Genomic DNA, 16,732 nt, shown 5'->3' on the forward strand with positions numbered 1-16,732 from the left:
AAGAAGATGATCAGCTTCGAGGAAGTATGTGCCAGGCAGTTTTGTAATACCCAAAATTTTGGTTTGCGGTTAAAATGTAAAATTTAAAAGTTTGATAGTCAAAGTATAAAATTAAAAAATAATATTTATTCTATTAATAGATAGTTTACTCTTGAGTGGGGTTTTATTAAAATCAGATTATTGATCTGAAAATTTTGTTAAAAAGTAGAAAGTGTTAAAGCATGGTAAAAATTCGATAAACAGATCGAATAAAAATTTTGAGAAAATGTAGTACCCAACATTGAATTAATGACTAAAATGTAAGAATTTAAAATTTAATAGTTTAATTAGAATATATTAAAAAGTTTAAGGACTAATTTTAAAAAAATTATGACTTTTTAGTAAAGATGAAAGAATGAAAGGACAAAGAAGTCTTTTTAGTAGGATATGAATTTAATATTCTTTTATATGTTATTAAGCATGTGGGGAATTAAGGTTAAAGGAAAAGAATTGTCTGGAAGCCTTATCTTCTCTTATCCTTTCTTCCCAGTAAACCTCATTGTCAAGGTAAGTTATGTTTAAGTTATGTTTCTTTAAATTTTGGGTTGGTTTTGAAGATTTGAGTAGTATAGAAGCTTGAAGAAGCTTTAATATGAATAGAAATTAAGAGATTGTAAATTATTGATGAATTAGTAAAATGAGTTTTTTAAGGAATTTGATGATATGGATTAGTATTTGGATTTCTAATGATATATTTGACTTGTCAATGGTTTAATTAAGAAGTTAGAAGTATTGAAAATGATTAAGAACATGTTTGGATATTTGAGGTGACTTTTAGTCCTAATTGTTCTATGGAGAAAATTTGATGTTATAAGAGGATTATTGGACATAAGTTGTGTGGTATAAGTGCTAAAGAGTTTAAGGGGTTATTTGGAGTTAAAAGTAAGAGATTTAGGTGAAATTTTAGAAAAATTTGAAGTGAAAAATATGAATTATGGGTAAGGGTATTGGTACTGAAAGAATAGTACCGATATTATAAGGGTAAATTGCTGGAAAAAGGATGAATCGGATGATCAGTATCGATACTGATTGAAGAGTATCGATACTAATGTAGAGGTATCGATACCAAGAGGAAGGTATCGATACCGTAATCGAAAATGAAATTCTAGAATGCTAAAATGGTATCAATACCGAAGTGGGTATCGGTACCATAGAAGAGAAGTATTGATAATGTTAGGGGGTACATATTGATATGTAGATTTGGATCGAAAGAGTATCGAAAGAATTGTTATAGTACGAGATTGATCGAAAGGAAAAAGGCTTTCATTTAAGACTTACATGAGGCAAAGGTGAGTGCAAATTTTATATTTTTATATTAGATAAGAGGACGGCTTGTGATAAGCCAACCTCAAAGTTTTCGATCGAAAAAGTTTATTTATTTTATACAATTATTTTTATTATACTTTAGATAAAGTGTATTTTCAAAATATTGATTTGATTCTATATGTATATGATTATGCTATATGTATGAAAATACTCTATGTTCTATGCAAACGCAATCTAGTGAAAGTGCCATACTCTATGAGAATAATACACACTTTGAATAATGAATTGAGAAATAATTATATAGTTAAAGCCCAAGGTATATGTATGAGAATTAGAGGTATAGTTGGCATGCCAAGAGTCGAGGGTTCTATGCGGTCCTTCGGGACAAACCTATGTGGTCCTTCGAGACAAAACTATGTGGTCATTCGGGACAAATATGTGGCACTTCAGTGCAAATTATGTGAGCAGTGGTGACTACATTAGTGCATAACCTCAATGTACTCAAAATCCTAGAGTTCTCAGTAGTATGCATTGGGCTATTAAAAACAAAGTCATGTAACCGAGCCATGTGTAAATGTATACATTATTGTCAGGAAATGTAAATCGAATTCCTTATGAAATGTTTTTATGAGATGAATATGAAAATATTTTACAATGTTTTATTATACTTGTAATTGTCTCACTAAGTCAACGACTTAGCATGTGATTGTTTCACACGTAAGTTCATAGAGATCGGAAGAGTAAGGCTAGGAAGGGACAACATACAAAGAAGGAAGATCATATCAGAACAATTTAAGCTATAGGTTTTATTATTATTATGTAAATTGTTAGCATGTATTTAAATGTTTAAATTGAAATGCTCTGATCTATTTTGCAATCATACTATTTTGTAGTTATGAAAATTATTAAGTACTTACTTTCAATGTGAGTTTGAATTTCAATAGTAACTTGATTTAAGGTTTCACCACTTGAAAATAAATAAAAAGTTAAAATTTTCAATAAAATTTTCAACAAGTCAAAGTTTTGAAAAGTTAATGTGACACCTCAAATCATATCCGAGTCGGGTACGGGTTAGGGGTGTTACAGAAAATTTGAAGGATGATAAATAAAGCTTAGAAATATTATTTCCACATTTTAAAATGATGGAAAATAATATGGATCGTTGGATTTGAAGATTTATTTCCATGTTTAATTTGGACACTGGGATCAAAGTGACAAGATTACAATTTTTGGAAAGTTGCTTAGTAAAATTGGAAAAGAGTAAAATATTTTGTTCATCTTTGACTTTGGAAGATGATAAGGGTTATGTGGATTGATATTATGATAAATATCAAGTTTCATTAATGGTAAAAATGGACATTTCACATTAAATGAATTTTTAATTCATTTAAGGTCAAATTAACATGAAATTCATTGGAAATTTTATGAAAACTTGGCCATTTTTCATCCAAAATTTTGTGCTCCCCATGAACAAGGTAAGAGAATTTTTATTTTTCATTTTAAGCAATTTCCTTTAGATTTTGGACCATGCCATGAAATAAAGAATTGTTCTATTCGAAAAACGCTATCATTTGATACCATTATTGTTTGCTAATTTGGTTTGTGTTTAAAGATCCTAAATTTTAGGGTTTATGCTCACATTATGATTTATGGAATTGATGAAAGATTTTGATGTTTTTGAGGTTGTATAATCATTTCCAAGCATGATTGATGATTAAAATCACTTGTACATGGTTATATGAACCTATAAAGTTTCGGCCAAACCCTAGCTTTAGGGGAGAGATGTGTTTTGATGAAATTAAGTTAGGGTTTTGATTGTAGAGATTTTATAAGGTTAAATCGAAGTTGATTTCATGTTTGAATCGAATCAAAATCGAGTAAAATCATGAAAACCCTAATCTTAAACATACAAAGCATTAGGCCTTGACTATAGAGGATAAGAAAAAATTATGGAAAAATTATGTAAGGACTGGAAATGATGTAGGAATTATTCTACAAGCCTTAGAAAAATTTGAGGACCATTATATAGTTTTTGAAAAGTTGGGGGACCTAATCAATAATTTTTGAAAAATTATGAATTGTTGTGTAATTGTTCAATATTTGATGTACTATGTTAGAAATTAATGTTTGAGTGTTGAAATTGAAGTTAGGATGTGAAATTTAATGATTTTAGAAAGATTGTAAAAGTTTTGGGTTAAACACGGACATTTAATTGAGTTGGCTTTGGTTTTATTAGCTCAAGCCTCACTTCCCTTACGATTTTGGTCTTATGCCGTCACGTCCGCTATGTATCTTATAAATAGGTTACCAACAAAGGTGCTCAGAGATATGACACCAGTTGAGAAACTTCTCGGCGAGAAACCAAATTACAAGTTGATGAAGATATTTGGTTGTAAAATGTTTTCCTCACCTACGACCATTCCAAAAGCATAAGCTGATGTTTCGTTCCAAGGCGTGGGGTTATAGCTCGCAGCATAAGGGATATCAGTGTCTTCTACCTGAAGGACGCGTGGTTATATCACGGCATGTCATATTTGATGAATCATATTTTCCTTTTGCAGATAAGGAGCAAGGGGATACTTAGTCTTTTGATCAAATCGAGCAGTCCGATGAGTTGCAAATTGTTGCAGATATTCACAAACCGAGTTCTTCTGGTTTTGCTCCCTCTCGTGCACACGTGGTCTTGCCTGTGTTTCCACGAGACTGTCATAATGGGTCACCTGCAGTTGACTCGCTAGTGGTGGAGCCAGTAGGTGATGTGAGTGCTGGTCCTAATCCTCAGGCTGAGTTACCAGTTGTGGCCAGTCCCTTAGTTGAAAATCATGAGGGAAGCGATGTCGAAGTCGAGCTGTCAAGGTCAAATAGTTCAGCGAATGAAGAAGTTCGTGCAAATGCTCATCCCATACTCACGAGAAGCAAATGCGGGGTGTTTAAACCCAAGGTTTTTACCGCTAGTACAGATGAAGGTGTTCCTAGCAGTTCAAGATGAGCTCTTGGCTTTGGAACGAAATGGGACATGGTCTTTGGTCAAGCTACCTGAAGGAAGAACTAAAGTCGGCTGCAAGTGGTTATTCAAGGTCAAGAAAAACTCCGATGGAACGGTTCAACGCTACAAGGCACGTTTAGTTGCCAAGGTATATTCTCAAATTCCTGGGAAGGATTTTCTGGATACATACAGCCCTGTCGTAAAATTTCCAACGATAAATGTCGTCCTATCGCTTGCTCTCTCTAGGAACTGGATGCTACGAGAGGTCGACGTTAATAACGCGTTCCTTAACGGAGGTCTAGATGAAGATGTGTACATGCAGCAGCCACCGGAGTTTGAACGCTATGCTTCTAACGTTACTGAATTGGTTTGCAATTTGCAACGTGCTCTTTATGGGTTGCGTCAAGCTCCAAGGAATTGGCATAATGAGCTAAAATATAACCTGAAGCAGATGGGTTTCCAGGAGTCGAGGGCTGATGCTTCACTGTTTGTATTAAACAAGGATGGTGTTCGTACGTACTTGTTAGTTTATGTAGACGACATTATCGTCACCGGGTAATCGATTGCAGAGACTGAAAGGGTGGTGCAGCTGCTGAATGAGAAGTTCTTTTTGAAAGATCTAGGTGAATTGCACTATTTCTTGGGGTTAGAAGTGAAGAGGTGTCGAGAGTCTCTCTTACTTAAAGAAAGTTCATCACAGAACTGTTGCTTAAAACGAAGATGGTGAGAGCAAACCCTACCACCAATCCCATGGTTGCTTCTATGAAGCTGTCTCTCGATGCTGGAAGTCTCCTAGAAGATGCTCGAGAATACCGTAGAATCGTAGGAGCATTGCTTTTCGCTTGCCATACGAGATCAAACATTGTTGTGAGTGTCAATATAGGGTGGCTTAGTTTATGCATGCTCCTCGAGAGATGCACTTTGTTGCCGTGAAACGGATCTTGAGGTCCTTGGCAGGAACATTGAACTTCATCAGGGGGTCGGATGTTTGTGTTACTGTCTTCGAGGATGCCGACTGGGCAGTGAACGTTGATGATGGTAAGTCAATTTCAGGTCACTGTGTTTTCTTCAGTGATAATCTGGTGACATGGAGCTCGAAGAAACAAAAGGTGGTATCCCGTTCTACCATGAAGGCGGAGTACAGGAGTTTAGCGGAAGTAGCTGCAGAGGTTACTTGGATCAATGCATTGTAACAGACTTGGGAATATCGCAGGGCAGGAAACCCGTTCTTTGGTGCGATAACACTGGAGCGATTGCTCTAAGTGCAAACCCAGTGTATCATGCACAGTCAAAGCATGTAGATTTGGACGTTCACTTTGTTCGAGAGAAGGTTGCTGCAGGTTAGCTCTTTATCAACTATGTCTCGGTTTGTCATCAAACCGCTGATGGACTTACTAAGCCTCTATCGAGGACCTGGTTTGAAGCGTTTCAGAAAAAAATCAATGTTCGGTCGTTTGCAGAAGAAGAAGAAGAAGAAACGAAAGAGTAGGGTGAATGTTGAGTATTGTTGTTAATAGTCACGTGTTGTTAGCTAGGTGAGTAGGTTAGCTGTGCAGTTAGTCAGTTAGGCTAGCTGCCCCTCGCCAGGTGTCGTTTGATGTCGTCTGATTGTACTCTTTAGTAGCTATAAAAGCTGCTCTAGTGTTCCCTATAATACACTTTTTTTTCCTGATATAATAAAGAATTCCTTGGTATAGTTAAAGATTAGCTTTATTGTGGGATTTTCAACAAGAAGTGCTCGTATTCTTCTGGTGACAGCAGTCTCATGAGCTTGAGGGGTCGTATTAAGCATGCGAACAGCTTCTTGGGGTTAATTTCACAATCCTACTATGGTTTTAAAATTGTTCACGTTGATGATTAGACTCGCATGGTTTTAATTTCACAGAATGAATGCCCTTGGGGGTTTAACCTCAGAACAGATCTAGAAATTCATCTCAGCCTGTGAACCGATTTCCGAATATCTGAACCGATGATCCAATCCATGGTAAGAAACCATCTGCATTTCATTTTTTCCCTCTAGATATGTCAGATTACCACATATAGATAACCTCACTAATGTTTTAACAGGCAGAAGTAACTACTAATATGATGCAGTCTCCACCAGTTCCGACGAATTACGCCGGCTCGCTAGCCGTCGATACACCACCTGGTCGCCCTTCGCCAATGTCGGTTCCGGACAAAATGTTTGGAACATGCCCTGGCCGTTCAACAATGGTTTCAAACACATTCACTAATAAGCGAGGAAGTTCAGGGCATTAAAGAATTAAAAGTTCTGAAGTGTTTACAAAAAAAATTAAAAATTAAAAAAGGACGAACTAAATATTGTAATTCTACATGGTACCATAGTTTTCATCTCTTGAGAGCAAATATCAGAAAGCTAATCTAACATAATCATCAATAATAACTGCAGGCAATAGCTAAAATCAACTAAGAGCAGCATCCGCCGCTCTTTTGGTTAATTGGCTGTCCTTTTATCTGCACCATCGGCGGCCTTGCTGCATTCGGCGCCGGCTGGCTCGACATCCTGCATTAGATATAAAAAAGTTAATAAATATTAACGAACCCGGAGTTTAATTCGATTGATTCATTCATACCTGTTCTTAATATCAGCAGCCATTGCCATAAAAGCTTGCTCGACATTAGTAGCATTTTTTGCACTAGTCTCCATAAATGGAATGCCAAGTTCATCTGCAAACGCCTATTAAACACAAAATCATCAATTCTATGATTGTTTTAGTTTTTTTTTTCCTCAATAATTTCATGAAGTTGAACCCTTTTTTTCACCTTGGCAGCTTCGTAGGAAACGACTTTTTTGGAAGTAAGGTCACACTTGTTCCCGACCAGAAGCTTGTTCACATTCTCACTTGCATAACGACCAATTTCATTCAGCCATTGCTTAACATTGTTGAAGCTCTCTTGGTCAGTTACATCATAAACTATCTGCCAGATATCGGACATGAACAAGTATACCATATCGAAGACATACTGGGAGAAATGTCGAACGTAAAGACGTCGAAAGAGAACTTACTATAATGCCGTGTGCCCCACGGTAATAGCTGCTAGTGATCGTCCGGAACCGCTCCTGTCCTGCAGTATCCCACTGCATGTGGGGGGGGGGGGGAAACATGTATTCATGGTATTCGAACGTAGGAATATCCGTACAAGAGCATGATTATAAGTAAAAGAATAGAAAGATGGTTACGATTTGAAGTTTTACAATCTTGCCATCGTGCTCCACAGTGCGTATTTTCTGTAGGAATTAATAGAGAAGATAACTGAGTTTCATGAAAATGAACAGAACACAGGAGATGGATGAGAAATGCTCACAAAATCGACGCCGATTGTGCTTATGTAGCTGTCCAGATACGAATCATCCTGCATTCGAGTGACGAAATTAAAGCGCAAAAGCCTAGACATAACGGGTTTTTACTGTTACGTTTTAATTGTTAGAACGGAATTCTTACAGCAAATCTGAGGAGAAGACACGATTTACCAACTCCAGAATCTCCGATGAGAAGAAGCTTGAACAAATAGTCACTGCACAAATGAAATTGGAAAATTTAAACAAACAGATGGAAGAGTTATGGATGATGATATGAAAGAAAAAAAGAAAGTGAATACTATTCAGGATTCATGGCTGTTAATTGGCTCGACCGAGTATCGGGCCAGTCCGAGTGGCGAAGTTGTGACAGAGACAAAGAAGTGAAGAGATTTTGTTTTCTATAACGGAAGTATATTTGTTTTAACAAACGTTACCGAAAAGTTTGCATTTTTATTGGGATTCAAACTCGTTGTTTTAGAAATTCCTACATTCTTGGTATTAGTGGTTTATGAGTTCCTTGCAGGCCTAAAGCCTTCTTCAAGCCCATCTTGTTACTGCATTAGGCTCTTTTGAGCCGATAAAATAATTGCATCACTTTATTTCAGCTAAAATATTAAATTCATATATAAAACATCATGACCATGGTGGTCAGTGGTGAATGAATTTAGGATTAATTAAAAAAAAAATAAGTGTTTTAAATTATATCGTTTTTGTTAAATAAGTGTTTAAACTTTTTTTTATTTATCTAGGTATCTAATGTTACAAACGTTACCACTTAGGTGTCCAATCGTAACGTCCGTTAAAAAATACCGTTAAGTGACATTTTTCACATTATGGTAAATTTGAGAATTTTATTATATTTTGAAAATAAACCTAATTTCTCTTAAATTATAAAAAAAAACCCCAATTCTCTAAAATTCTAAACCATAACCCTAACTCACCAGCGTCATCTTTGTCGGCCACCGCAACGAGCATTGTCCTTGTCACCTTCTTAGTCAGATGTTGTCATCCTCGTCGTCAAATAGTCGTCAAGATTATACGAGGTCATGATTTGCAGTGTCGGGGTACACATGTCAATTGACTCTTGTTTCGATGGCTTTTTATCGGTCATCACATGGAGATGAGGTCGGGTGGAGGTTCACCGACGATAAAGAACGACGATCGATGTGAGTTTAATGGTTGAAATTAGGGTTTTTAAAGTTTTAGGATTCTTTAAGTTCTTTAATTTTTTGGGGGGTTTTTAAAATATAATAATATTTTTTTATTTTTAAAATTTAAAATTTAAATAAAAATTTTAAAATTACGTGAAATGTGTTCTTTAATTGAAGAATTTAATGATCGTTAGGGTTGAAGCACCTCAAATAATAACGTTTGTAATGTTAGACACTTAGATGAATCGAAAAAAAGTTTTGGAACCTATTTAGGAAAAGCAATATAGTTTGGGGACATATTCTCTAATTAAGCACATAAATTTTGAATTTTTGATTTTATTTGATTAAAATTTTCATAAATTTGATCCGATTCAAAAGAAATTTGAACTTGAGTCGAGTTATAAAATATAATTAAAATAATTTAAAATTTTTAATAATTAATTAATTAATTTTCAAGTCAGTGTCGATTCTTTCAACTTTGAATGATATATAAATTTAAATTAGAATAAATTAGCATATTAATATTATAAACTTTTATAATTAAATTTAAACAAAAATTCAAATACTTAACTCTCGAATTTCATAAATTTTACTCCACTTAAAATTAAAATAAATTAAATTATAGAGTAAAGGTTATTAACTCGACTCACTTAAAATTTATTAGTCGATCAACTCAATCAAATACTCGCTGGTACTGATTTGATTAGGTTAAAAAGGCTCCTTTGAGTGGTTAATATTTAAAATATTACCGATTAAGAAAAATTGTTTTTATATAATAAAAAACAAAAAAAAAATCTAATTTATTTACGCCCATCGCTGCTGAAATGGTAAAAAGAAAATAATAAGTTGAAAAAAAAACAAGATCACAGAAACCCAATTCCAAAAGAGCTTACAAAAACAATGCTTCGAAGCGTAACGCTTGCCACTTCTTCCAATTCCATCATCTCTAAATCTTTCTTTTCTCCCTGTCCCGAACTCTCCCTCCCTTTCCCTCCTCTTTCTCTCTCTCCTTTTCCCTCAAACCAAACGTTCCGTATCACTCCACCGGCCCCCATGAACATCCTTAAAAGCTTCGGCTTCGGAGCCAACAGCAAGCCCAACCCATCAATGCAAAACTCTGTCATCGCTCAAGGTCCAGATGACGATGTCCCTTTTCCTGGGCAGCAGTTTGCTCAGTTCCGTGCTGGGTGTTTTTGGGACGTTGAATTGGCGTTCCAGAGGGTTCCGGGTGTGACCAAAACGGAGGTCGGGTATACCCAAGGGTTCATGGATAATCTGAGTTATGAGGACGTGTGTTCTGGGACTACCAACCATAATGAAGTTGTGAGGCTTCAGTATGACCCTAAAGAGTGCAGCTTTGACACTTTGCTTGATGCCTTTCGGGCTCGCCATGATCCTACAACTCTCAATCGTCGGTGGGTTTTCTCACGATGTGAGAGATTTTTTGTCTTTAGGGATTGAACTTTTATGCAATTTAAGCTTGTGAATTTTCATTTTGGAAGTAGATTTTGAGCTTGACTGTTGCAATCTTTGAGTTATCTTGTTATAGTGATAATTTTGAGGAAACTTATAAAATTTATGTTAGAGCAAACTTATAAAATTTTAGTAGGAGGCAAAAACATTTATAAATAGAAAAGACAATGAAAGCTTTTAAAATATATGATATTTGAAATTTTCATGGAGGGGACTGTCCTCACCTGCAGCCCTGCCCCCTTGGATACATCCCTGTTTGCTTGGAAGTTTGTATGCTTGATAACAGGACTTCTCACCCTGCATAAAGTTCATTTCCCCCCATATAAATCTAGTAATTTCTGTAATTGAAAGTTGGGAATTTGAGATCCTGTTTTATGAGTGAGTTTTGGTCATTATCTCCGAGTCACATGGAACTTGTTAGGGCATAACCACGAAATATCAGATGCTATGGGATTATTCTCATGATGCCTTGATTATCACGGTATACTGTTGCTTTAGTTTACCATGATTTGTTTCATGGCCGCCCTTTCATATCATCAGTGGTTTCTTATTGTCTCATTTGTTTTCTTGTGAAGAAAAATGGTGTATCACTGTCTCGTGTTCCGTCGTAGATGAATATTTCATCCTTTAATCATGTCATTTTTCTCAGAGCAATAGATCTTATGCAGGGTAATCTTTTCTTCATGTTGGTATAATTGTATCTGCGGCCTGCACCACAGGCTTCTCATTCTAATAAGTCCGATTCCATTGGCAGGGGAATGATGTCGGGACACAATACAGATCCGGTACATACTTTTACACTCCGGAGCAGGAGACTGCGGCACAGGAGCAGGGCCGGCCCTAAGCCCAGGCGAGGTGGGCGACCCCCTAGGGCCCTGGTTTGGAGGAGATCCATTCTTGAAAATAATAATAATTTTATAATTTTTACGTTTTAATAATTAAAAAAAATATTTTTACATAATTTAAGTATAAACACAACTTTTTTTTATTTCAAACCCCACCCCATGCTTCTTACACATCATTTTTTTATTTAAAACTCATAATTTACCCATGACTTTCCATACGTGAAGCACCATGATTGAGCAGATCAAGATCTCACCCATGCTCCACAATACAGTAGTGTTCATATTCCCACCTATTCACACATATCCGGGAGCAAGCCAAGCAAGGGAGATTAGTTTAGTTTTTCTCTACCAACACATCCCACTCACCTGCAAAAAAAAAAAACAAAACACAAGGGAGTGTAATAGTTTTTTATTTGATTGTAACTGGGTATTTAAGGGCCCAAGCAAACAGAATGTAAAGGGGATTCGAAAAAAATCCTTACAAAGACATTGTAACTCATCTTCAAGGAATAATAGATTTCAAAGGTTACATATTATTCACTGTTTTTTTTATTGTTCGAATGCATGCTTTTTTTATTGGTTCGTTTCTTATCTAGCAAACCATTATATTTACTTTTAGTTCGGATAGAGCATATTAGATACTATTTTTTTACTGTGATAATTCTTCTAAAAATCTAGATCTAGCATTTCGAATATATAATTTTTTTCCCATTTTGAGCATGGTAGCGCCTATATATATATTTCGAAATAACAAATAAAAAATAAACAAGTTTATTTCGGCTCTAATCAACCCAGCTAACCAGCAAAATAACAAAAAATAAACAAAGTGGATGGGTCTCACCAGAGTTAGGCTGCCGATGTAGGTCGATGGCAGGGAGGCCGAACAGATTAGAAGCTCGAGGTCCTTGCATGTTGTTTTTCCTGTCTAGATCTAGTTTTTAACGGGTTAGGTTAGGAGGTTTTGGGGTGAGTAGGGGTTGCTCTGCCGTCGTGGGTCGTTGGAGTGTTAGGCATTCAAAGGGTCGGACCATTTTCGAGTGGATTCGAGGTCTGTTTGGAGTGTTTCGGTGTTGGATCCGGTTTGAGAAGGGTAGATCGAAGAAAAAGGGTTACTTTCGGATAGTTTAGGGGTCCGACCACTTCGTCTGGTGGCCGGAGTAATGGCTGAGACAGCGACTCACGAGTAATTTAGTTATATTCTCTTGTTATATGTGCTTATGTGTAAATTTTCTTTTTTTTCATGTATGTTACGCATTTTTGGATAATTTGTTATTTAGTTATTAATATTTCTCGTGTGTTTTGTATTTAGTCATCATCTTATTTATTTCTATTTTATTTGTGTATGTTGTTTTGTAGGTGAGAGATGTTAATTTTCAATTGAGAGAAACGATTCTAAGAGATGATTGAAGACATAATAAGAGTAAATTGAGTGAAAAATTGTGATGTCTCTTTATATATTTAATAAAATAATATTGGTTAATGTAATATAATATACTCAAATAATTTTAATGAAAAAATTTATTTGACGTTTATAGAAATTTATTCTTAAATTTTAAATTATTTTTAATGATTCTTATTTTGCTTAAGACCCTTAAAATGTCAGGACCGACCTATACAGTAATCCATGGAAAAACACCAGAAACTCTTGAACCGAAAGATTGTTACGGATATTCTGCCAGCAAAGAAGTTCTACAGAGCAGAGAAATATCACCAACAGTACCTCGCGAAAGGAGGTCGTTTCGGTTTTAAACAATCTGCAGAGAAAGGTTGCAACGATCCGATCCGGTGCTACGGCTAAGTTGCCACTGTTATATATGAATTTCTGAGTTTATGATTGTTAATAGGCGTCTGGTTTTGCCTGTCATATAATGATACTTTTGGAAACTCGTGTGTTCGATGGAATGAATGCTTGCTTATTTGTGTAGTCAACTCAACATGTGGATTTGTAATTCCTTATGTGCCTTTTTTATCATGAAATATAAGATTACCGTCCGCATAAGATTACAGACATGTAATATTTTTTTTGAGAATATTGTATTATCAGTTTGATTTGTTTAGTAAAACGTAAGATTATAGTGTTTAGTTAGATAAATATAAGATTATTTTGATTCATATTTTATCAAATTATCTTTGTGATATTTTTTTAATAAGTAAAATTTTAATATAAATATTTGAATAAAAATTTATAAAAATATTTTAATTATTACACTAAGTTTAAATAAAAAAAATACATTTAACATATAATTAATATAATTAATATATCAAACTTATAATTTTAAATGATTTTTATAAGTATCGTATTTTTTATATAAAATATAATATAATATGAAAAATAATTTTATGATCTCGAGCGGATAAATATATTATTTTTAATGTATAAGACCTATTTTTTAATAACTCAAAATTAAATATTATTTTAAATAACTATATTTTTACAATAAATATTAAAAATATAAAATAATTTTAACTACTCAAATTTATCAATATTTTACTAAATTAAACTTTTTGTATATTATTATTATTATTATTAAATTTATAATTTTGAGTGAATCACAAATAATAAAAATTGAGAAAGATCTACATAAAAATTTTGTAATTTCAGGGGCATTTGTGTTCAAAATGGTGATAATTGTTCATTACCTAAGAATTTGGAAGTAATATATTCTCACCATTTTAACCCAAAAATATTACTATTGGTAATAAATTATTACTTGATAATGACCTTTTGCATGAACCCAACATGGGAATACAATTTCGAAAAAAATAATCCCTTTGATAATGACATTTTCCGCGAACCAAACACCCTCTTATAGTTTCCAGACCATTGTCTATGGTTTTTTTTGTATGTTTAAAGTGAGATGATATTAAGTTTAAACTGTGGAGAGGAAAACTATTAAATTCGAAAAAAAGAAGTTTATACATTTTACTTGATTTGAAAATTTTCAATTGAAATTTGAACGATAAAAAATGATTCATCAACTTGAATAACTTGAAATTTTTTTAACTCGAATCAACTTGAATACTCACCCGTAATTCTTGTCATTTTGAATCCATTTTTAACCAAATTTGAATCTCCTATAGCACTATAGAATATCTATATAAGTTCATTTTCTATTTTTAACAATTAATTTTCTTTCTTTTACAATTTAATCCTGTAACTTTATATTTTATTCAATTTAACTTTTTATTACAATATGAAAATATACAAAGAATTATATATATAATAAGAAAAAATAATTTAAATTACACTAATTTCGAAACGCAACTCAATCTAAATAAATTTCATAAACTCAGTTTATATTGGAAATTACATTTATATCCCTAAATTTTTCTTAGATTTGTTTTATGTACTTTTAAGTTTTAAAATTTTTAAAGAAGATTTTATTAATTTGTCAATATGAATTTTTTTAAAAAAAAAAGCACGATTGATATTAATATTTTTAATGTTTGTTTGAAATAAAATTATATATATAATTGCAGCAGTGCTGGCTGGACCACACTCCCTTCTACATCGACTTATTGCATCACAAAACTTTGCGTCCTTTTAATTGTTTAGTATAACAATCTTTTACTTGTGTTCTACTCTCTCTTAATTACGTATTTGATTTTATTAATTCTTGTTACAAGGAAATGGGAAACAGACAATATTGGTGGTTAACCAATATGATCCTAATAAATAACCCATCTCTTAAACAAACTTCACTAGTCCTAAGATGTCAAGTTTTTCTCACCATTAATGCCCTAAACGTTTAAATTTAATTATAACTTTTAATTACTAAGGAATTGTAGTTCGTCCAGCTTTCCTACTTTGATTTTGTTGATGGATTGTTTTATGGGTTAACTGCATGAATGGTAACTTATCTTTGCATTTTATTCACTTTTCAGATCGGGTACCCAACCGGGTTTATGGGTCGAGTCACAAAATGTTGGTTAACTGGGTACCCTCCGACCCGATATCCGATTTATTATATTTTTCATTTTTAATTTATATTAATTTTTTATTTATAATCATCAAATTATTTCACTCTAACATTCTAAAAGACATTCTTATTTTCATTAAATTTTGACACTATAACGTTCTAAATTCTTAATTTCTTAAATTATTTCACATTAACGTTCTAAATTATTTTTTAAAATATTTATTTTAACTTCAACACATTTGAAATTTAATTATATTTCTTTTTCTAAATTTTAATAAATTTTATTTCAATTATGTAATTTGAATTTTTAAACTTTATGTGTGGATTATATATATTATAGACTTTTAAATTTTAGATTTTTTATATAATTTTTAAATAATTAATTTAAATACAAATAAAAAAAATTATGAACCGGGTACCTGACTCGAATTATATATAATATAATTTTATATATATTAACTTAAAATATTTTTATATTATATTATTAAATAAAAACACTCATCAAAATTTGCCTCACTTATTCAATATTTGTCCTCAAGCATACCTTGATCAATTATTAAAATCTCAAATTACCAATCTTTCATCTCAAAATATAATAAGGAAAACCAAACGAGTCAATGATCACATCAATTATCGGAAGCAAAAAAAATTTAAGTGAAAAAATGGACAAAACCTAAAGATAAGTGATCAACCGTGTAGTTAACCCTTATTTTATTTAAGTTGGCACCGACTTGATTTCAGAAAATAGAAAAATTTGCTTAATTTTACCTTTTAATTGTTATTTCCTAGAAAATAGAGTACTGCATAGATTTAAACATGAATAACTCAAACTAACACTATTAAAGAGGTAACATAGATTTATTAATAACAAAATAAAACACTCATCAAATTCTACCTCACTTATTCAATGCTTGTCCTAAAGCATACCTTGATCAATTATTAAAATCTCAAATTATCAATCTTTCATCTCACAATATACCAAGGTAAACCAAACGAGTCAATGATCACATCAATTAATGGAAGCAATGTATAGATATAAAATCAAGTCTCCGCCATTAGAAAGAACAATATGTATTTAATCAAAGGGTCTTTAATCAGGTTGTAACGGGGCTTAAGTTAGGGTATAGATAAGCCTGAAAATTTGAGTTTAAATGTCAATGAAAGATATGCAAATATACAAGCTCAAGTCACGAATTCAACTAAGTAAACAAACTCAAAGAAGCGTAACCAAACAATCAGCTTTCTTCTTTCTTCCATTTTTCCCGGTTTTTCTTTGTTGTTTTCTATTTTTTGTTTTGTTCGAACACTTTATTCGAACTAGAATTTTTTTTCAAATTCTTCTTCTCTTCATTTCCTTGATTTTTTTGTTGTTTTTTTGTGTGGAACAAATTCATCTATGCCTTGACATGGGTGACAAAAGAGGGGAAAAATAAAAGGTTTCGGCTTTTATAATGCGGTGAAAACAAAGAAAAGAGTAAAGACAAAAAAATTGGTTCACTAATGGATAAAAATGAAACGGGTAGGTAATTTGGGTAGAGAAGTGGGTTAATCCTAAGTGCCCTAATCATATTAAAGCATCAAGTTCGATGTGTGGTCTCGATATGCATTTATTACAAGTTCTAGAATATCAAAATTAATCTAGTGCACTCAATCAAATAAATGAGCAAGAATGAAAAATGCTCGCTTAGTCTCAAATCTCACAAGAAAGTGTATTTTGTATCGAGTTAAGA

At 33.1% G+C, this 16,732-nt stretch overlaps 2 protein-coding genes across 2 annotated transcripts; one reads left to right on the forward strand and one right to left on the reverse strand.

Moving 5' to 3' along the window:
* Nucleotides 1-6,548: 6,548 nt before the first annotated feature.
* On the reverse strand, nucleotides 6,549-7,946 carry LOC120187038 (GTP-binding protein YPTM2-like). The gene is made up of 9 exons (XM_039190831.1): nucleotides 7,913-7,946; nucleotides 7,756-7,828; nucleotides 7,619-7,666; nucleotides 7,494-7,541; nucleotides 7,320-7,391; nucleotides 7,076-7,231; nucleotides 6,886-6,989; nucleotides 6,710-6,815; nucleotides 6,549-6,655 (listed from the first exon to the last, which is right to left on the reverse strand). The coding sequence occupies exons 1-8, from the start codon at nucleotides 7,924-7,926 to the stop codon at nucleotides 6,719-6,721; spliced, it is 612 nt and encodes a 203-aa protein (XP_039046762.1). The 5' UTR covers nucleotides 7,927-7,946; the 3' UTR covers nucleotides 6,549-6,655; nucleotides 6,710-6,718.
* A 1,718-nt stretch (nucleotides 7,947-9,664) lies between these two features.
* LOC120187150 (peptide methionine sulfoxide reductase-like) lies at nucleotides 9,665-10,225 on the forward strand. The gene has a single exon (XM_039190928.1). It carries the CDS (start codon nucleotides 9,665-9,667, stop codon nucleotides 10,223-10,225), a length of 561 nt encoding a protein of 186 aa, XP_039046859.1.
* The last annotated feature ends 6,507 nt before the right edge of the window (nucleotides 10,226-16,732 follow it).

This window comes from Hibiscus syriacus, unplaced genomic scaffold (genome assembly GCF_006381635.1).
Source record: "Hibiscus syriacus cultivar Baekdansim isolate YM2019G1 unplaced genomic scaffold, ASM638163v2 tig00113722_pilon, whole genome shotgun sequence".
Classification (NCBI taxonomy): domain Eukaryota; kingdom Viridiplantae; phylum Streptophyta; class Magnoliopsida; order Malvales; family Malvaceae; genus Hibiscus; species Hibiscus syriacus.